Source organism: Anolis sagrei, chromosome 1, assembly GCF_037176765.1.
Source record: "Anolis sagrei isolate rAnoSag1 chromosome 1, rAnoSag1.mat, whole genome shotgun sequence".
Classification (NCBI taxonomy): domain Eukaryota; kingdom Metazoa; phylum Chordata; class Lepidosauria; order Squamata; family Dactyloidae; genus Anolis; species Anolis sagrei.
This window is the reverse complement of record NC_090021.1, coordinates 85,993,240-86,016,906: the sequence shown is the minus strand read 5'-3', so window position 1 is coordinate 86,016,906 and position 23,667 is coordinate 85,993,240. Positions and strand designations below refer to the sequence as shown.

General features: G+C 38.3%; 1 protein-coding gene across 3 annotated transcripts in view; it reads left to right on the top strand.

Annotated features, from left to right (window-relative positions):
• Nucleotides 1-23,667, top strand: part of NKAIN2 (sodium/potassium transporting ATPase interacting 2) — a 635,701-nt gene that overhangs the window by 481,157 nt on the left and 130,877 nt on the right. For all 3 annotated transcript variants that reach the window (XM_060753280.2, XM_060753281.2, XM_067466859.1), the window contains exon 4: nucleotides 14,729-14,929. In XM_060753280.2, the coding sequence (XP_060609263.2) occupies nucleotides 14,729-14,929 (201 nt within the window). The remainder of the gene's footprint in view (nucleotides 1-14,728; nucleotides 14,930-23,667) is intronic.

The window sequence follows — 23,667 nt, the reverse complement described above, 5'->3', positions numbered from 1 at the left end:
GTTCCCTATCCTAAACTCTCCTTTTGAGCTGGGTTATTATGCCAAAGGAGCAAACACTGAGAACCATTAAAGGGTGAACAGAAGTAAGATACATTTTCTGTCTTATTGGCCACCTCCTGTTTTTTTGAATAATATTCAGTAACACAGGGGAACAGATCTTTACCTCTCTTCTCTGTGAGATCCATTATCTCTGATTAATTTCTCATGTTTTATAGAGCCGAGCCTCAAAAAACTCCACCATCCCATTATGTTGTGAGCTGAATACTGATAGAGCATTATCCAAATAAAAGCTTAATGGTTTAGATGACAAGGTTAGCTAGGCCAAACCTTTTAGCATTTGTGTATGGTCAATTCAAATTTATTTTTTCTAATGTAATAAATGGCTCAGAAGTTTAGAAAGCTTTATGTACTATATGAAAATGTAACCTCTCAAAGTTGCAAAGCTTTACTTTAAAATCATGAAGAAGAAAAACTTGTAAAAATAGACTGGCAATGGGATCAAAGGATGCGGGCAGGTTTAAATCCAGTACAAGACGGACTGCCTAACCTGACTCTATCAAAAAAAAGGCTCCTGGTTTGTCTCCACTAATGTCAGCTTTGCATCTTTCAGAATTTGTGGAACACAACAATCCCCAAGGATTTCACACTTAAATTGTTGCAGAGTGTAGAGATTTAATGATTTATTCAGTAAAGGAGAACCTCTCTGCTATTCAGATCATGGAGAGCGGGGGAGGAAGACAAAACCAGTTGCATGGTCTTTCTGTCAGTACCTGCAACAATGTCATTTTTCTTAACCAGACTCCTATTAAGTAGCAAAGCCTCCATTCAATTGCTATTACAGAGAACCAGTGTGACGCAGTGGTTTAAACATTGGTTTAAGACCAGGATTCAAATCCCCACTCAATCGTGGAAACACTCTGGGTGACCTTGGGCAAGTCACACTTTCTTAGGCTGGATCTACATTGCCATATAATTTAGATTGTCAAAGCAGATTATTCACATTATCTGCTTTGCACTGGATTATCTGAGTCTACACTGCCATATAATCCAGTTCAAAGCAGATAATCTGGATTTTATGTGGCACGGTAGATGGGGTCTCAGACTCAACAACACACAACAACAAGAACTTACAATATTTATTTTATCATTTTAAAGCTAATAATCCAGGATTTCTACATAAGGACTCTCTTAAGACCCTTCTACAATGTCAAATAAAATACAGATGATCTGCTTTGAACTGGATTATATGACATTGTAGACTCATAATCTGGATAACCTGGATTACCTTCTTTGATAATATGAAATATCTTCTTTGATAATCTGGATTATATGGCAGTATAGAAGGTGTCTTAGGCCTTAGGAGCCTTCTACACTGTCCTTCTATCCTAAGATCTGATGCCAGGTTATCTGTTTTGAATTGGATTCTATGTGTCTCCACTGCCAATCTATCTGGAATAAGAAAATAATCTGGGACCAAATCTTGGGGTATAGGGCAGTGTAAAAGGGGCTTAAGTAAGTGTGTACAGTTATAAACCCACATCAGTAAAAAGCTTAAAATTAACTATCTAATAATGCTCATAAAATCTGGGAGGCTATGACTAGAAATAAACATTCCCAACAACTGCAGTGGGCAAAGATCCAACCTTTTTAGCCAATCTGGGTTTGTTTATTTTCTGTGTTAAATTCCTTCTGATCTCTGAAGAAATGTCAGTCAAGTACATATGTATATGCAGATAAACACATACACACACACACACATCCCCATGATTGAACATTGATTGTATTTGATTTCAGTTCTAAACTTGGTTGTTAAATTAAGGGAAACTTGACAAGTATTTATATAAAATTTATTCATTCAATTGTTGTGACTATCAGATTTAGGCCACATATCATATTCATTCTCTCATTAGAGCATGAGCTTTTGTCAGTGTTTTATTCTATGGGACTCATACATTTTCCATAATATAATACATATCTTTACTGAATTTATTGCATTGTTATTTATTGGGGATGTTTAATGTTGCTTTTAATTTAATACTATAATGCAGTTTGATGTTTTTAGTGATTTTATTACATAGTTACTTACTGTCGGTTTTTGTTGGTGCTTCTGTTTTTCATTCAATTGTATATATTTTCTTCCAAAATCTAATAAAATTCCATATAAAATAAGGGGATACGTGAATAGCAAAAAGAAGGTAGTCGTGAAAGACTGTTCCACATCAGGCATAAATGGTTCAAGATACATGAGGAATGTAATAATATGTATATTGATGCCACACAACATTTGTTTTGGCCACCAAGTTTCAATATGCACAGCCAACCAAGAAGACCCTGGCATGCATAGAGAATAATCTACACTTTTGGTAGTAATGAGGGAACCTATGAAGTTACATTTCTTAAAGCCATTTCAAATTTTCCAAACCCCAAGCATAGTCATTTTTTGTGCAGCCTACACAGGCCTCCTGCAAAATATTGTGCCTGTATTTTCTTTATAATGTATAGATGATCATTTGGTGCAGTTCCACAGAAATACTAGAGGTGCAGAAACCTTCAAGAACTAAGTTAAAGCAGTGTCTTAGCAAGATTTTCTTCTGGGTTCCTTTTTGCTGAATTTATGTCTTCTTTTCCTATGGTTAAACATAAGTTCTACACTTCGGGAGAAAAATAGGAAACCTGTCACACTAATTCACTGACCCATGTTAAATGGATCCCAGAAGGAAAAGGGAAAAAAAGAAAAGGTGGGCAGGACCATGTGCAGATTTTGCAGAGCAAGTCTAGAATTGCAAGTAGCTTTTGAAAACTGTGTTTTTTGAAGACTTTCCCACAGTGGGAAGAACATTTCTAAAATAACTCATTAAAAAACAACATATACGTGAGCATTACATCCTTATATCACAGACACTATTATAGTAAAGTAGCACAGTTTAACAATTCAAAACATATTCAAGCAAACTTTTCAAATAGATATCACAAATGTCGCCTGCTCTGTAGAAGTCATTCCTTTCCATTGCAATACATTTCTTGCACATATGAAAAAACAAAAGTCAATCCACCAAAAATAACTGATCTTGAGATGAAATAGTAATAACAACACTGGCTGAAGATTGGTGAAATAGACACTACAATTCAAGAAGGATATTAAGAAGCTAGAATGTGTCCAGAGAAGGATGATAAAATTATCAAAGGTTTGGAAACCAACCTTTATGAGAAGCAGCTTAGGGAGCTGGGTATGTTTAGCTTGAAGAAAAGAAGGCTGAGAGGGGACATGATAGCTATGTTCAAAGATTTGAAAGGATGTCACAGTGAGGAGGGGCAAGCTTGTTTTCTGCTACCCTGGACACCAGGACACTGAGCAATGGATTGAAATTTCAAGAAAAAAGATTCCACTGAAACATAAGGAAGAACTTCCTGATGGCAAAAATTGTTCTACATTGAAATATGCTGCCTCACGGGGTGGTGGAGTCTCCTTCTCTGGAGGTTTTCAAGCAGAGGCCGGGTGGCCATCTGTTGGGGGTTTTAAAATTGTGTGATCCCATATGCTCAGGTGATTGGGTTGTATGGACCTTATGATCTCTTTCAACTTCATGAGTCTATGAATGTATGTGGTAAATATATGTATGTGAAACATAGAAATTAGTAAAATCCCAACATGGTTCAACATCAGTACATATTTTAAAAACTCTGAATGACCAATTGCTTGTCATCTTAATTTATGATCCATACATGTTTTGTGAATCCCGGAATACTTTCTATCAGCTCCCAATGTGATCAGGAAGTTTTTATACTAGCTCTACAGGGTGAATGGTTGAACTAAGTAGAAAATTCAAAAGAACGAGAACAAATTATGGGATTTTTTAATGAGTCTGGATGTACCTGTCTAGGAAGTACCTGTCCTAGATTGTTCAGCCACATGCTTGGTCCATTCAACAAGATTTCTTCTTGTTTTTTGTTCATGCAAGACAGATTAATTATGACTTAACTGTTAATAGATTCTAATCAAATACTCTTACACAGTGTAGTAGTAGTAGTAGTAGTGAAAAAGGAGGAGGACTGTTTTGGACAACATTTTAATTGAATTTTATTTTTAAAGGATTGTACTTTAAATTTGCAAAGCAAAATTTAAAACATTTTGGTGTGTTGCAATGGTTCTATTTAAAATATATTACATTATATCGAAGGTTGAATATAAATTACTGATGCCTCTACCACCATCTTTGCACCCTACCCTTTCATAAGTATAAGGATAACTGATTACAATCCTCTGTCCTTTCACTTCAGTTATTTCTCTGCAAAAGTGAATGGCACCAGCTGTTTCCACATAAGGAACAGGGGCCAGTTATACAGAAATCAATATATGCCCTACGGTAGCAATTGTATTTATGGTTCTCCAGATGTTTAGGATTATCTTTTTCCCCATTTGTCTAAATGAAAATATACAGCATCTAGAACTATGTTTGAAAATGTGACATATTTGAATGTGTGCTTTTTAAAATTTTAATGGCACATTTAAATTTTAAATCATTATAATCTTCATCTCTATCCTTGAATTTATTACATGCAGTGGAAGCTCATTCTTTTCTTAAATGGCCATAAATATTTACAAGGCGTTTTTGTCATTCGTCAGCAGCACAGAAGATTATGACATGTTCACAAGGGGAGTTGGTGCTGCATTTAAGCTCTTTATTTCCCACAGTAATTGCAATATTTCTTCAGTCTGAGCAGGGGCAAGAGGATAGGAAAAACTACTGGCTCCAGTTTTTTTAATGAATTTTTGTTTATAATGAGTAAATAATAGATAGAAAGAGAATTAGGCTTTAAAACAGTGTTTCTCAACCTGTGGGTTCCCAGGTATTTTGGCCTACAACTCCCAGAAATCCCAGCCAGTTTACCAGCTGGCTATTAGGATTTCTGGGAGTTGAAGGCCAAAACATCTGAGGACCCACAGGTTGAAAATTACAATTTTAAACACAGAGATACATGCAGAAACACATGTTCATCAGGTAATGCTTTGGGAAATATGCACAGTGTAAGGCTGTCACACACATACACACTACATTCCAAATAGTAGTAGTTATATCTGCTACTCCATCATTTCTAGAGAGACATTGTCCTTCTGGCTCAGAATAATCTGTTTGCATTGGTTGCTCAGGTCCTCAGATAGTTCCAGTAGGCATGGGTAGGTACAGTCGTTATCTTCTTAAATTGGAATTATTTCGTAAAAAAATACCTTTTGAACCAATTTCGAGCCAAGTAGGAATAGTGGGAGGAGTAATTCCGAATTTAAACTACTTACCCATTGTTTGGAATTATTTTCGGATGACTCCCACAGTTATTTTGATTTTTAGAACAATCAAGCAGCTTTGGCAAAGCCTCGCAGTTTCCATTCTTGAAGGCCACGTTTTAAAATCTCGCGGTTTCCCTTCCCTGGCGGCGATGCAGAGGGATGAGGTGGGCCTGGCTAAGCAGTGACAGCTCTTCCTGAAGGCCACTGGGGGTAGAGCTGTTCTTAGCCACTCCCACCTCGTCCCTCTGCATCGCCCTTCACCGTTCACCACCAGCCAGGGAAGGGAAACTGCAAGATTTTAAAACCGTTTGTTTAGGCTTTCTGACTTTGTCAAAGTTACTTAATGGTTCTGGAGGAAGGGAGGGAGGGAGGGGCACCTTCCATTAATGAAGCAAACAAAGCAATTCGGATTTCTGCCATTTCCAATCTCTTTTTCAAGAAAATTTCAGAAATTATTTCAAAATCAAATCGCCAGTGCCCCCTACATCCTAAACGAGTTTAAAAACTTTTTTTCTTGATCACCCAAGCCTAATCTCCAGTAAAAAAGAGCCAAAGTTGTGTCTCTCCAAGCAAAAATGAACAAGAAGGGAAAGCAAGAATTTTTTTCCTTGAAAGGAAAAAAAACATTTTTGGCAATTCTGGGGGCTTTTCTTGGAGTAAATGGGGTGGGGAAAGCCTAGGCTGGAAAACCAATGCTAAAGGAATAATCAAAATAAAAATGCCACCTGCCATTGCCTTAAGACTCCATATTCCACTCTGGCATAGATCGAGGTGGAAGTTGCAGTATGACACTCCTACTCAATTTAGTCAGAGCTCAGGAGACTGAATCTAAAAGCTTTACTTTTTGCGAGCATCAGCCCCCTAATAGGGAAGAAGGAGGAAGATGACCCACTGTTGCCTTTGTAATTCTGAAGTTTTTTCATTTGACTGAAGATAGGTTTCCATATAGTCAAAAGGCTTCTGATTTTCTTTAGGGCATATTTCATCCCTTCATTTTTGGTGACTATTCAGGTGAAAACCCTGGTGACTGAAGAAGAAGGCCAAGGCTATGTCAACCACTGTGTTCAAAGCCAATTGTTGTGTTCAAGCCCCAGTGAAAGCAGAAACCACCATGTAGCCGGGGGGGGGGGGGGGGGCTCGGGGGGCTTCAGCCCCCCCCCCCGAAATTTTCATGGTGGTTCGCGAAAAGGCCTTATTGGTGCATTATTTAAACTGTTATGTTTATTCATATAATGATCTGATCACCATACTCAATATATCCCATATGCATGGGGGTATTGGAGTAATGATACAAAAGGTTCACTCAGACTCAGCCCCCCCCTGAAACTCAGCCCCCCCCCCGAAACCCCCCCTGAAAAAAATTCAGCCCCCCCCCCCAAACGAAATCCTGGCTACGGGCCTGCTTCCAAGTGCTGTCAGGTTGTGAGGAGTGACTCATAGCTAACCTGTAATAGCTTAATATGACAAGGCAGATGAGTTGCAACAAGACTGGAGCTAAAATTCCATAGGGCAGTCTCTGAAGGCTGCCATCTCACCTCAACCTTCCCAAATCTCCATCAGATCATTGCAGCTCCCCATTTAAACAGTTCATAGCATCATCCTTCACAGTTTAACATCAGAAAATATCAGTTTTATCAAAATCAAAAATAGACTTCAATGCTTTGTTGGTTTTATTTCATCGTATCCTTTTTGGAAGACTGTGCAGCTTCTTGTGGGTAACAGGGACTGAAGATCTGCCACAATTCCTGACCATCTGAAGTATCACCAGAATCTTATTTCAGAGTCATAGATACAAAGTGAGATACAGGAATAGAAGTGGTTGCTTTTTGGTAAGATATTTTCCAGAATATGTTTGCAGTAAATTGGGTCTATTGACTTGGCACTGATAGGCAGTTAAGAAGAAGAGGATGAGAATGCATTGATTTGGGTAAGCAAATCAACATAGTGAAGGCAGCCAGTCAGGTGGCATCAAAAGGGAGCTTTATCTGCACTCCCTCTCCATCACAGCCAGACAGTGGCTGTTGGGGTAGGTTGTGCAGGGCTGTGGTACTGTGCAGCTGTCAATGGACAGCCTCGGGGATTATTGCACAATAAACTATTGGATACCTACTTGTGTAATATCAGAACAATTTTTCATATTACATATTGAGAATTCTTTATCCGGAATTCCGAAAGCCAGAATATTCCAAAATCTGAAATTCTCCATGTGGATGGCTGAGGTAGTTACACCATTGTTTTGGATGGTTCAATGTACAAAAGAATTAACATATTGTTCATAAAATTACCTTCTGGCATCATGTATAAGATATCTATGAAACAAAAATTAATTTGATGTTTAATGTGGGACCCATCACCAAGGTATGATATAATGTAGGTATATACTAGGGCTGGGCAACCACGGAAAAATTTGTTTCTAAACTCGATTCGTTTTTAGGGGGTTTTTGCATTTTGTTTTTTAAAAGAATTCCGAAATTTTTCTTTAAAAAAGTTCGATATTTACGAAATTTCGGAAATTACGAAACAATTTCGAAACAATAATGAATCGATTTGTTAATGGCGGATGCGATTGCGCAATACGCTAAAAAACCCTCCAAATGGGACAGGGGGAACTTCTGAAGCTTCCCTCTCCCTCTGTTGTTGACTGTTGGTGTGATAATTTATTTTTTTAATCACTGATAAAACAAACAACAACTATAAAACTTGCACCAGACATACGGAAATAATAACGAAATAATAACGAAATAATAACAAAACAATTACGAAACAATTACGAAATAAATTTTAAAAATTCGTTTCGATTTTTAGTTGCTCCTGAATGGTTCAATATCGCATCGTTATCAAAAAAAATAACGAATTAATAACGAATTACGAAATTAACGTACGAAACCGCCCAGCCTTAGTATATACATATATAGGCATTCCGAAATCCAAAACTCTTTTGTACCCAAGCATTTTGGCTTCTGGATATTATATCTGTATTGTAAGTCATCAATCTCAACCAATGTGTGTTCATAACTTGAAGCAAATGCCTAGAGTAAACAACTCTAGATCATCCAAAGCTAAAAAGAAGGTTCTTACTCTGGGCAGACTGAAAATGTAAAACCTCTCAGTTTAAATACTTAATATATACAACACTCATTGAATACTATGTTTAAAGCATTAAATGTTCCATCTCCTTACTGGTAATCATGGGCAGCACATACAGGTTGAATATCCCTTATCTAGAATTCTTAAATCTGAAGTACCCCAAAAATGTCACTGAGATAGTGACAACTTTGTTTTCTGATGATTCAATGGATGCTGACTTTGTTTCATGCACATTATTTAAAATATTGTCAATAAAACTATATTCAGACTATATATTGTCAAAGGCTTTCACGGCCGGAATCACTTGGTTATTGCAGGTTTTCGTGGGCTATATGGCCATGTTCTAGAGGCATTCCCTCCTGACGTTTCACTTGTATCTATGGCAAACATCCTCAGAGGTTGTGAGGTATCTTCAGACTATATGCTCTTATTCTGACATTTGTTCATTTTTTGGTGCTGGTCATCGACCGTAATAATAATAATAATAATAATAATAATAATAATAATACCATCTCTCTCTCTCTCTCTCTCTCTCTCTCTCTAGATATATATCTATCTTCAGACTATAAGATGTATTTGAAATATAAATGAACTTCTTTTTTTACATGATGTACTAAATTCCTACCGTCTGTACAATCATAAGCTCCTTTTCCTCTGACCTCTTGCCATAATTAAGATTCTAGCAACCAGTAAAACTGTCTCCTATTTTTATAAAGATTTATCTTAAAGAGTTGCCTTTCCCACCTGCCCCTGATGAAATCAGAATTTGAGGTCCCATGTGCTTCGATATTCTATAGCACACATTTATATATTTAGTACACTTGTAACTTGAATTAATTATTTATTAATGCTTTATAAAATATTTATAAAATGGAACCTTGCCACAAAGTAATTTTCTATCTTGGCTTTTGTAAAGATATTTCACATATTAACTGAAGCAGATTCCAAATTTGAGAAGCTGAACAACCAATGCACACAGTTTTTAAATTTTATTTTATGTTCTTTAACCCTTCTTTTTTCTTTTCTTTTCTTTTCTTTTCTTTTCTTTCTTTCTTTCTTTCTCTTTTTTTTTGCATAATTATTGGTGAAGTTTCCTTACCTACGAGTAAGCCCTATTTACTTTGATGCATACTTTTAAGTAAATAGGTATAAGATTGTGTTAAAATACCAATGCATTATAAAACCATTAAAAGGGCACACTATGATAGATTGATAAATGAATTAAAATAAAATGCAGTTGGCTTTTGTGCTAATATCTGATGGGCCTCCTTCTATACTCATGTATCAATTTCCTTTTTCTTTTAATGAGTAAGGGAATCTGTTTTACTAATCTTCAGGTACAGAGATGGGAATCATACAGTCTTTTAGATATTGTTGAACTGAAATTCTCATCTTTCCTCACTATTGGCTATCTTGTCTAGGCCTGATGAGAGTGCAGTGGGAGGTCTAGCCCAGCTCTAGCAGACATCATTGTAATATACATAATGCTTCGATGTCTTCTTCAGGTCATTCAGTCAGTATTTTATAGTTATCATCCTAGGGGCTGTGAAGCACCTGCATGAGTAATTTAAGCAACCTGTTCGGGCCTACATTGATTGGCCTTAATCTATAGGAGGAAGTATATGCTATTTTTTTTTACCAAGGGCCCTTCCACACATGCATTATAACCCCAGGTTAAACCAGGTTCTAAGGGGGATGGCTAAACGATGTTTAACCAAAATGCAGGAGGAATCGGGTTAAAGGCTAGAAAACACGTGTTTAAAAGTTGCACAGAGAAGGGAGGGGGTGGCTGGCAGTTACCATGCTCATACAAGATCAGCAGGGGTGGGTTTCTGGACACCATCCCAGCAAAAGTGTGGGGTTTAGGCCAGCTGTGTCACCTCAATTCCAAGAGAAAGCGGTATTTAAAATCCCACTTCCTCTTGGGTTTTTGACCTGTCGGAAAGGGCCCTTAAATGGCAGCAAGAGGAGGGCAACAGCAAAGCTATTATCATCGGGAGAGAAAGCTGCCCCAGAAACTGATGAGCAGCTTTATCTCCCATTGGGATAACTGTGTAGCTAGAAACGCTCTAGCCAGCATAGACAATGGAGATGAATCCTGGGAGTTTTGGTCCAACAACATTTTGGTGGGTGCATGATCCCCAATCTGTCTTAGGACATATCAGAAGAAACATAATGAGCTAAATTGCCTATCTTTCACTATTATAAATGCAAACACATTCCATTTCACAATTTGCATTTTTAAATCTAATTTTAATTAAAAATCTTGATACCTCCTTATAAGGATAAGGAGGTATCAAGATGAAATGGCAATCAGAATTCTTTTTTGATATCTTCCTTAAACACATGCTGACTGTGATATAGGGATGGAAAGAGTTTTCCAAAATATCCTGGCAATTACAAAAGAAAAATGGTTGAAGATGTATCTCTGAAGTGTCCAGAATAATTGATGTAGAGAAAACTGTACTGATCAGAATCTTCACAGTTTAGGAATTATTCTGTGCAAAATTCACACATTGGCCTTTGTGCAGAAAACTGCCTTCTCCATATATAAAATATGTCTGCACATAAATATTATTTTCTGTACATTAAAAGCTATGTTATGGTTAGAAAGTGTTATTTTCTGTACAGAAATGCCACATGTAAATTTTGCAGAGATTAAGAACGAGTTTACACTGGCTGATAAATGCTCCAAACTGGCCCTAGAGTAGCCGCATGCACCCCCCCCCCTCAAAAAAACCCCTACATTGTCTAGGCAAGGAATAATAATAATAATAATAATAATAATAATAATAATAATAATAATATAAACGTTATTTATACCCCACCACCATCTTCCCCAATGGGGACTTGGGGCGGCTCACATGAGGCCAAGCCCAAACAATAGATTACAATAAAATAAAATACAATAAAATAAAAACCAAAATGCAAACAACAACACAGTAAAATACAAAAACATATGAATACAATAAGTAATGTACACAAAAACATAAGAAAGCAATAAACAAACATAATGACAGTGAGCAGGCCGCATGTACAATAAAATGATTTAAAAACTCAGGGTGTAATAAAATTAGCAGATTAGTTGCAAGGGAGAACTCATAGAGAAACAGGGTAGTAAACAGACCTTCATACAAGGGGGTGGTGTACTCCTAGGACAAAAATGTTGAGGGGAGCAATAGCTTAAGATTGTGTGGCTACTCTCCAAAAGTGCAACGGCAGACCCAGGTCTTGAGATTCTTTTTAAAGGTTTCTAAGGTAGGGGCTTTCCTAATCTCTCCAGGCAATGAGTTCCAGAGTCGGGGGGCCACAGAGACATGCAGTCTTCTGAACTCACTGCAGCAGAAAGTTAGAACCTCCGTGCTCTAGTTAGGCTCCAAACTGGCCCTGTGTCATCCCTGCTGGATTGTCACTTCACATTCCATGTCAATATCATTGCTTTTAGCTGGCCACAGAGCTCCCTGTGAGCCCCTGCCAATCATGGACACCCTGATCTGTTATTTTATAGCTCCATGGCCATCTAGGGGCTCCAACGGAAATGAGATGGGCACAGTTTCCCCCCTTTTCCTTGTCCTGGTGATGGTCCCAGTGACCCCATTCAAGTGATCCCATCCCATCAGCCAATTACTTCTGAACTGACAGAGGAATAGACCCATGTTAATTACAATGATTGGTGCCTGCTAAAGTGAGAATTTGGGGACTTTCATGTTTTCTGTGTATCTCTTAAACAAGGGTCTATGTAGGGATTGTGACTATGAAACAGTCATGAGACCATAACTCTAAAGACTACACTTTTGTAATTGCCTAACAGTATTCTGGTCAATATTCCCCCTCCCCCATCAGATTGTGCAAGCTAACAATGCTTCTGATAAGCTCGATCAAGCATTTCTTCTGGAATATACCCATCTCAAAACGATCTTTTGTCATAATAAAAATGCCAAACAATACTCATTTTCAATATAGTCTATTCTCCCTCCTCCACCATTCCCTCTTGAGCCATATGTTAAATCTACTTCAGCTCACTAAATTTCATTAAGAGGGATTTCAAATATCACCAAGAATTACAGAAGATTCACTGTGTGTTCCTAGGCAATAAACAAAACTTGCACAGATGTATCTCTGTGTCCCGAAGAGAAAGCAACTGTTTGTTGAACTGGGATTGTAAATTCATCCTCAACATGGATACTAGGAAGACTACAATATTGACATGCCCAACATGTATCAACGCGTCCTATTACATTTTACATCTTCAAGGCAGCTGTTTTTCTCAGCAGTGTCTGAAACACAGATGTTCGCTAGAAAACATACGGCAGCTACTCCAAGAAAGAAGGGAGAGGTCCCTTGTTGTTACTGTAGATATTTTTAAGAGTCCATTGAAAATGCATTCAGACAGTGGCATGCACAGTGCTATCTAAGTAATGTAGCTGGCTGCTCTGTTCTGAAAAATTATCAAACATCAGAGATGTGAACAATGATAAATTAGTTGCCTCCCTTTCATCCTTTAGTACTGCCATTTTTTTCATCACTAATAAGCAGAGCATAAGTTGTGCATACTGCCTTATGAGTAGTTCTGAGATATTTGTTAGTGTGGAGCTGACAGCAGCAATTGCTGGTTAGATTTTGCAGGAAGCCAAACATGGATTCAGTTAATTCTCTTGCTTTCCACCTGCACATAACCGGTTGATCAGTGGAATTAGGTAATAGAGAGTGTCATGAGGACAAAAACAAGGTGCTGGCTCCAGCTGCATTTGAGGTTAATTCTCACCTTTCACAACACTTTTCAGTAGATGTAACAAACCTTACTGCATTTTGCGAAATGCAGCTCCTGTTCACCAATGTAAGTGGTATGTCACCACCAGAATGAAGAATATACGTGCTTGCATACAATCTGCCCTTGGTATCCGCTAAGGTTTGGTTCCAAATCCCCCATGCATACCAGAATCCATGGGTTCTCAATTCTCATAGTAAACTGATGTTCCTTGTATACAGTGGCAAAAATGAACTTTGCTTTTTGGATTCTTTTGGTGGGAGGAATATCCAAATCAGTGGATCCAAATCAGTGGATACAGAATCTATGGAAATAGAAAACTATACAATATATATATATATATATATATATATATATATATATATATATACACACACACACACACACACATACACACACTTGATAAATGATGATGATGATGACAATGATGATGATGACAATGATGATGATAGTAGCAGCAGCAGCAGCAGCAGTAGTAGTACGGTAGGCTGGATGATATGTGAGAATGATTATTATGTTCAGAAATGACATTTCTGACAAGTCTTTTGTTTTCCTTTTTCTTTGCATGACTGAACACATGTGCTGATTCTCTTTTTCTAGATATGTCTTTCTACAGAATGTACCTGCTGCTGTCAGACTTTGTTGTCCGCGAAAATGCAGGAGACAGCTACAGTATCTTGGGAAATGGCTTTCAGCAATAAGTGCTGCCCTTTGAAGAGTTAAGGAAATCATAGTGCAGGGCTGCATATAAACATTTGGGGGAAGTCAAAGGGGAAATGTCAAGACCTAGAAGTGATTATGCCATTCCACTTTGAAACTAAATAGGATTGTGAAAATTGAAATGCTCATTGCTAGATTCCAAATTTCAGATTCTGAATTCAGTTTTAGAACTGAGTGCAAGTGAGATGCTATGTTCATCCTAATTCCAGCTTCATGAGCAAGTGTGTGTGAGAGAGACGGACAGACAGACAACATGCATGAATGAGCACTGAGATACCATGGTTTGAATCCCTGCTCAACCATGGAAACCCACTGTCTGACCCTGGGCAAATCACACTTTCTCAGCCTCAGAGGAGGGCAGAGGCAAACTTACCCTGAATAAATTCTAGTAAGAAAACACTATGGTAGGTTTGCCTCTGAGTCACTATGAATAAGAAATGAATTTTAGGCACTCAACAACAACAACAATATACAGGGTGTCCCTCCAAAATATATACACACTTGAACATGATTAAATATCCCAATTGAAGAGTAAGTCCCAAATTACAAGAGAAACAAGTGAAATTTGCAACGCTGTACTTTGGCAGTGTGAGCAGTGCATTGCTACACAGGAATGAAATAGGAAGACCTTACATAATATTGTAATTTAAAATGGTTTTTGTACTCTGATTAAATTATTATTACAACATTTATTCTTCAATGTAAATGTATTTCCTTAGCCTTCAGATAATCACCGAAGCTGTTAAAGTATATATATTTTTGGGGAGACATCCTGTATATGTGTCTGTGTGTATAATACAGATCATGACTTGTGTTATCGAATTATAAGAGATTTTACATGATTCATTTTCTTTCCCTATTTTTGATAGGAAACAGATCTTATTCTGACTTTCAACATCTCAATGCACCGATCATGGTGGATGGAGAATGGGCCAGGCTGCACCGTGACATCGGTGACGCCAGCCCCAGACTGGGCTCCAGAAGATCATCGCTACATCACTGTCTCAGGGTGTGTTCTTGAATACCAGTATATAGAAGTGGCCCATAGTTCTCTACAAATCTTCCTTGCAGTAAGTATTCTATTGTCCTCTCTTTCCCTCCCTGTTAGGTACAGCCTAAAATAAAGTGCAATTGAGGTAATTTGTAAACAATCGATTTTAAATGTCGGCTTGTGTTGTGAAATTGTAAGATGTTTTGTAGAGGATACAAATGGGAACAGAGTGCTATATAATAACAGTTAGTTAGAGATAAGGAAGATAAACATGAAGGTGCTGGGTGCTCATTTCATGCAATATTCATATCTAACCACAGAGTTGGAAACAAGCAAAGTGAATGTAGCCTACAAACGATTTATGGAGCTCTGCCAGATATATGGCAGGCCCCCAATTTTTCATTCAGTGAATCTACATGTTTACTTAGACATTCTTCACAGTTCAAGAAGACTTACTCCCTAGGTGGATACAGCATTGAAACCTAAGAATTCAACTACAGTGTTCATTTGAATATGTATTTTCTCCTATGCATTATTTTTTTATTCCAAGCTTTCCTGCACCAAACTCTTCTGCCGCACTGGATAAGCTCAACAGAAAAGCATTAGTACTGCGTATGAATGCAGAATACATATGCAAATCAATGTATTACTGTCTAGAAAAGAATGAGTATGATATCTCATCATGAAGTGAAGATTGGCTGGAATTGGGGAGGGAGAAATCATTGTGTAAATGTTTTCTAAGAAATTGATAAATAATAAATCGTGGTTAATGCCACATGCATACTGTGGATCTTATTAGATTCACAGGAAGCACCAAGAACATATAATGACTGCTCCTAAAGTAATTCTATCCTGTTATGACTGAATTTGTTAGAATTGTTTTATGGCTTCTATGCAAACACATGCACAAAGAAATATATGCAACAAAGGTTCAGAACATTCCAGAAATAGAAATAATTTTGTTGGCAGCAGAGAGTGTCTGTCTATATGTTATGGAATTCTCCTTGAGGTTCAGCCAGCACTTGAAAGGCTGGCTGAGACATCTTCCAGGGGAATGTCCTGCCCGGCACTTTGGCCATGGACCCTATCAAGAAATATAACCCACTCCTTTATATCATTCAACCCTTTTCCTAACCATTCTTGGTGGGCTGAGATAATGCAGCAGCTTTCTGTGGCTTCATCTCCAGTCACTTGACACGGCACCAACCCTGATAACCTAGACCTAGGGTCATGAATGCCCCTGATGCTTTCAGGTGAGATGCAACCAACCCAAATTACCTGGTGCTTTGGAGCATTAATGGCAGCAGAATGCCCAACAGTTATGGCAGTAGCACAGCAATGGGGTGCAGGAGGAGGAATGCTGTGGTGGAATCCAGTGATGATCTTATATGCATGCTGTTGTGCTGTCCATACATAGAAGGGAAAGGATCATGGTTTATCCTACTTTCTGTTTCTTTCATGTGTATATATTATTTGCATTATCTCTGCTTCTGTAAACAGGAGATAAGTAAATTGATATATATGTGTGAGAGTGTTTGTGCATTTAAGTTCTATTGCACCAAATTGTTCCTTTGGCTGTGAATTGTTCTTGATTTTGCATTCATTTAGCACAGTCCAGAATGATGGATATTTCTGTCTTTCTTTGGCTCCTCTGTTTGACCAAAAGCAAATATCTGAGGTATGAGCTGGTTGGTGATAAAGGTATCTTAACTCATGTTGCTCCATACATTAAAATGTTCTCATTCACTTAATGGCTATTGATTTTGCCCCTTTCTTTCAAAGTCACCATTTCATTTCCAAATCCCCCAGAGTTAACAGCCATAAATCAAATTCCATCAAAATAAAATTTCAGTTGAAGCACACTTGGAAGTCTGCAACAGTAGCCCTGTGCAAGCAGGTTGCAATCGCACAAGTAATTTTTAAATCACTGTACATTATACAGTTTAAATCACTGTATAATCCAGCAAACAGTTGCCACTGAAATACTGTACAAACATGGAGAATTAAATATATATATTCCATAAATGTTAAAGGATTCGCTCTATGGCCCTAGGCATGCTTATTCAAATGTAGAGACCCACTTCCATCTTAAAGCATGCTTTCTGAGTTTTTATGATTGCAGCTTTGCTCAGAACTTTTACTAGATTAGGCCTGCTATGCTGACTACTCTTTTTTGTAGTAAAGACGAAAACAAAATTTCAATTTAACTAATATTTTAACTAATATCCTGCCATTCTCCCAACCTGGGACCCAAGGCAACTTACAACCAGGCTAAAACAAAATACAATCACAAATTTGAAGATAACAAAATTAAAATGAAATTAGCCAGCAACCTATAATTTAAATCACTACACTAACTTTATATTCTCAGAAAGAAAGCGGAGGTGTAGCTACACTATCAGGACATTGTACAAACAGAACCAAGAGTGTGGCAATTTCATAATGGTGCCAAATGCACAACAGCCCCTGATATGCAACATGTTCCAGTGCACAAAATATCCTAACAGAATAATAGCATCATAGAGTTGGAGAAGACCTTGTAGGCCATCCAGTCCAACCCCCTGTCAAGAAGCAGGAAAATCACATTCAAAGCACCTATGAGAGATGGCTATCCAGCCTTTGTTTAAAAGCAATGTATAATGTTTTTCAGCACACAATGGGAGCCCCCATTGCACAACGGGACATCCTTCACAATACTTTGTTGTGTGTTATTATAATCCAGTGGCATGAAAAGTTATCAAGAATGTTACCCAGGGGACACCCAGATGTTTTACCAAGATTGCAAACTTTGTGTTTTGTCTGTTTGTTTGTTTTGTTCTGTTAGAAATGTAATACAATTGTCTGGTTGCCCCTGACACAATAAATAAATAAAAAATAAATAACCATCCTGTGGGAGGCTTCTCTCACATCCCCACATGGGAAGTTGGAGCTGACATATGGGAGCTCACCCCATTCCCCGGATTTGAACTGCTGACCTTTTGGTCAGCAGTCCTGTCAGCACAAGGGTTTAACCCATTGCACTACAGGAGCCTCCTATTGGAATAGATATACAATACATTTTGTGCAGCAGCTTTTCTCCAGTGACTTTGCTAAATCACTTGTGAGATTCCTACATTCCATTTCTATGATTCTAGTACAATATGGAGGCATGCTAGAGAACAAAAGGCCAATAGACCCCCATCCCAAAAAACCCTCCCACCTTTGTATAGGTCCATTAGGATGCTAGGCTGAATTTTCTTCTTTCTTCAGGTGGAAGTTCCTTTTAATATCTACTTGTTTTTAGAAGTAGACAACTGAGACATCCCAAGGGAAAACTAACAGAACAAAGTGTTCCAATGAATAATTGTAAACCCACGACTGTGGGTACATCTAAACCTTCTCTTTATTCCAAAGAGGCGAGGAAGAATTAGCTCTGGGGTGACTGTATGATGCATGGATCTGATTCAGGTTAATACAGCTTTGAGCTATATATTTTTTTAAAAGTTGTGAATCGCTCCAAATTTTTCCTGAGAATCTGGCGCAAACTGCGATATAGAGTCCACGTAGGCAGTTGGGCCAGTTCCAAGGAGCTGGCTGCAACTGTTTACATAGTCACACATTATTGCTTGAGCAGCTTGGGGACATGGAATGACACTCATCATCCCTCCTGTTCTTGTCATAGCAGCTACCAGGCGCAACATGACCTGTCGTTCATCACCTGCAGTGACATTGGCTGCAGCTCAGGGGAGATTGAAAAAAGGAGAGGACAATTCTACCTGTCCCTCCTCTGTCATCACTAGAGCCTCAGATGATGTCAGTCCAGGAGACAAGCAATGAACACTGTGTTGTGCCTGGTGGCAACCACTATGACAAGAATGGGAGCGGAACGGGTGGCCGTCCAGCAGCAACAAACCAGGTTTGGCACCACTGGACAGTCAGGTTAGACCTGATGTGTTTGTGTGGGACTGTGTCGCTCTTCTCATTAGCTGGTCATTGACCGTAATAAAGTTGACTTGACTTGACTTGACTTGACTTGACTTGACAGTCAGGTCTTCTTGCCACCTCTACCCCAGCCAGGAGGCTAGCATTCAAACCCATTCTGGGAATGATCTGGAATTCAACACTGTCGCAGGAATGAGCCCAGTGCCTAAAATAAGGCACAACTGTTGTGTACAAGTGGGAGGGAGCCTGAGATTTTAACGATAATAATTTATTATGCTGTGTATCTTTTGCAGATTCAAGCATTTTAGATTTTGTAGGTACATATTAATCCACACAATTCAAATTAAAAATCAGAAACCATTGCAATAAAATCTGTTAAAATGTTTACTTCAAAATGAGTGTTTTATTACATCTATTTCTATTTACTGTATTCCTATCCCTCCCTATCTCACTCCAAGGCAGTGTACAACAGGTGCACCCAATGTTTGATAAAACTGGGATTTTTTTAAAAAAAAAACCACAATAATTTAAGAGTCTCAGTACATATCCATAATCTTATGGATATCACATAGATACAATATAAAACTTACTAAGAGCCCTTTATCCATTTCATAGACTTTTAAATCTCATTTTTAATGGAAAGTTGATGCCATTAATCCTTTCTTGTTTTGTTGTCTTTGAAAATGACATAAGAAAATTAGTATGTCTAAAAAGGGATGATGGCTGGCTGCAGACTTCTCTCATTTTCTGCAATAAACTGGCAAAAATACAGTTTCCTCTTAAACTTAAACAGAATACTGATGTTACTATTTGTGCCCTTAAATAATGATAATGGGGAATTTTAAAAAAGGTAAAGGTAAAGGATTTCCCTGACATTAAGTGTCTGACTCTGAGGGTTGGTGCTCATCTAGATTTCTAAGCCAAAGAGCCAGTGTTGTCCATAGACAGCTCCAAGGTCATGTGGCCAACATGACTGCATGGAGCACCGTTACCTTCCTGCCAGAGCGGTACCTATTGATTTACTCACATTTGCATGTTTTTGAACTGCTAGGTTGACAGAAGCTGACACCAGGAGCTCATGCCGCTCCCTGAATTTGAACCACCAACCTTTCAGTCAACAAGTTCAGCAGCTCAGTGCTTTAACCCACTGTGCCACCAGGGGCCCCTTTAAAAATAAGAGAAGAGAATGAGATAATATCATTTGATTGTTTTATTATGTCGACATAGTTTAACTGCATTGCATTCCAGTTTTAACTGCGAAATTAGAACCTATTATGTATCTTATACTCTCAAGAATTACACTTTTGCCAATGTATGTACTTTTTAAAATATTATAGAAAGAAGAATTTCTGTATCTCATTGAGCAATACCTTTACACTACATGCCCAAAGACAGATGGGGGCTTGCAGATACACCCCTTCCTTCCCTCATTGTAGGCTGTGTCACTGTTCAGATATCTTCCCACAGTTAGAAATGTAGCAAAAGCATTCATTCTTGTTTAGGAGGCAATGGTTGTTTTCTCTCCTCCTTGGGTTTGGATAGCCAGACAATGGTCAAGTACAAAGACATGTCCAGTGAGTGAGGAGTGGGAAGCTGCAGGTGGGAATTCCTGGTAGACCTTGAACATAGGAGGCAGAAATATCACTTTGCACACACAAAACTGAACAACAGTGTTAAGTACGTTGCTGGAGATTTATTGTCTGCCAGTTCTACTACTGAATCCTAGTCCTGAAATATGGGGTGAGCAAGACCCTTTATTGGTAGAGAGATTCCAACTGTGCCACCTGAAAATTGGCTTAGGTGTGGAGAGATCGTCCCTGTCAACTGCAGTGAGAGCAGAGATGGGAGTACCCCCAATTTCCACTGTAATCTTGAAGAGGCAGATCAATTGGTGGTACAAAATAAGACAAATGCAACCACACAGACTCCCGGCATATGCCTTCTAGAACAAGAAAACCACAAAGAGTGGTCATCTTGGCTTAGCAGATTTGGTCACACAGTCAGTAGGTTAGGTTTTGCCCCCCACGAGTTAATACATTTTGGAGCAAACGTATGCTCAATTGTATACCAAAGAGTTCTCGACATTGCTGCACAAAATGATCTAATGATCATAACACAAGCTAGAGCCACTCCATACCTGGCCAAATTTAAATGTAATGTGGGCATGGAACCTTACCTCTTTTTTTATACTTCCACTATATATTAGAAAACTTTTTACCCGGGATAGATTTGAGCAGCTTGACATTAAGACCAAGTTGGGATGACATCAGAATATTCCCCACATGAGGATAACTTGTGGGTGCCGTGAGGTAGATGGCAGAAGTGGAGGACTCAGAACATTTTTTCTTAAAATGTCCCTACTACAATAGGATCCGGTCTTACTACCTAGAGCCTCTGCTGGAGAATCATACTCATTTAGAGAATAAGGAGAAATTGCACATCCTCCTACAGGGTTCAGATAAAACCTCTATTTTAAAATTGACCCTTTTTACGAAAAAAGCACTGGCCATTCGCGAGAAGTTGGAATTTAATATGGACATGCCACTAGTTTTACCTATCCACACCCCTGCCCAAACCCTACTTTAAGGAATTAATCAATTTTTAATCTTTTAAATTTTTTTATCTTGTAGTTGCACAATCATTTAGGAGTGGGTTGACAGGCCATTAGGCCGGGATGCCTTGTATTCATATATGGTTTTACTGTATGTATGGGCAAGTGTGTATGTTTTGTATGTTTTGCATGTTTTGATATGGTCAAAATTGACTAATCAATAAAGAATTGTTGTTGTTGAACTGAATCCTAGTCAAGGAGGGGAAACTTTTGTGGTGTAGTTTTCAATTACTTTTATGTAGTGTGTGCTCACTAACTGGTAGAAAAAGAGTATCATGTAGTTGAGGTGCTATCTTCATGCTGCAACTGCCTCCTGCTATGGGAACTGGGATGGACAGGAGAAGAGTATTCTTTTTTGATAAACCCTCTTCTTCACAGACCAGCAGCTTGTAGTTTTCAGATTTTTTTTACCCCAGTAAATAAATGAGTATTTTAGTTCATTTGGGATAGTATGAAGAAATTGAAGTGTTATGTTTAAATAAAGATTATTTAACTACTGTTTGGGCTTTGATCTGTGACTTCATCTAATTACTTCTTTAACATAACTTTCCAAGTTCTTAAACATGACATATTATCCATGGCATGTAACAATATCCTCCATGTATTCCTACCTAAAGACAGCATACTTCTGATCAGTGTGTGTTAAAAAGAAAATAGGCAGTGGGCATCTCCTTCTTTGAGTCATGAAATTTCCTGGTTCAATAGATCACAATATTTTGTAAATTACCTGACAATAAACAGCCTTTATCAGAAAATAAAATTACTTCTGTTGGAAGTTTATTTGTTGTTCATTCATTCAGTTGCTTCTGACTCTTTGTGACCTCATGGACCAGCCCACGCCAGAGCTCCCTGTCAGCTGTGACCACCCCCAGCTCTTTCAAGATCAAGCCAGTCACTTCAAGGATATCATCCATCCACCTTGCCCTTGGTCAGCCTCTTTTCATTTTCCTTCCATTTCCCCCAGCATAATTGTCTTCTTTAAGCTTTTCTGTCTTCTCATCATGTGGCCAAAGTACTTCATCTTTGCCTCTACTATCCTTCCCTCCAATGAGCAGTCTGGCTTTATTTCCTGAAGTATGGACTGGTTGGATCTTCCGGCGGTCCAAGGCACTCTCAGAACTTTCCTCCAACACCACAGTTCAAAAGCATCTATCTTCCTTCACTCAGCTTTCCTTATGGTCCAGCTCTCACACCCATAGGTGACTACAGGGAATACCATTGCTTTTACTATGCAGATCTTGGTTGCCAGTGTAATGTCTCTAGTCTTCACTATTTTATCAAGATTGGTCATTGCTCTCCTCCCAAGAAGTAGGCGTCTCCTGATTTCTTGACTGCAGTCTGCGTCTGCAGTAATCTTTGCACCTAGAAATACAAAGTCTGTCAATGCCACATTTTCTCCCTCTATTTCCCAGTTGTCAATCATTCAAAGTGGTATCATCTGCATATCTAAGGTTGTTAATGTTTCTTCCAGCAATTTTTACCTCAGCCTTGCATTCATCAAGCCCCACACATCACATGATGTGTTCTGCATACAAGTTGAATAGGTTGGGTGAGAGTATACAACCCTTCTATTGGAAGTAATTTGAGCTTAATGTTCAGTTTGACAGCAAGAATGAATAAGAGAAGAGTTGAAAATGTGCATTCCTAACGCTCTGGAACCCCCACAAACAAAGTTTTAGCTAAAGAGGTTGGTTTTGGATAAAACACACCACCTTGAAACAGGCAAAAAAAGTTCCCCAAGTACATAGTCAGAAATAAAATATATACTACTTCTGATTATCCAAAATGGAAACACTAATATTGGGACTATGGCTCTCTACAGCTCTAGAATATGTCAAAATCGGCTGAAGTAGTTATCAGGAATACAAAATGAATCTACCTGGAAACTAAAGGAAAGAAGATATTAAGAAAAACCAGTCCTTTGATCATTGGAGAAACACTGAGCCTCAGTATAATCTGGGAACTAAAATACATTGATTTCTTTGTTGGCTACAGCTTCACATTTGACCTCACACATTTCTGGAGCTCAAACAAACATATGGGATGTTTATGTTATGTTTCAGGCATATGTATTGGAGAAGAGAAGAGTCCAGAAATGTGCTAACAAAACCAAGGACAGATATTTATTGTATATCTCCTGCCCTTCCGATGTTCCTTCTTATACAGATGTAAATCAATGTGTGGTACATGTTACTTAGCATAATTCAACAATACTATGGGGATTAAAGGAATCATTTGGCTAAAGATCTGTATTCGAATGCTGTAAATATATCATCACTAACAAC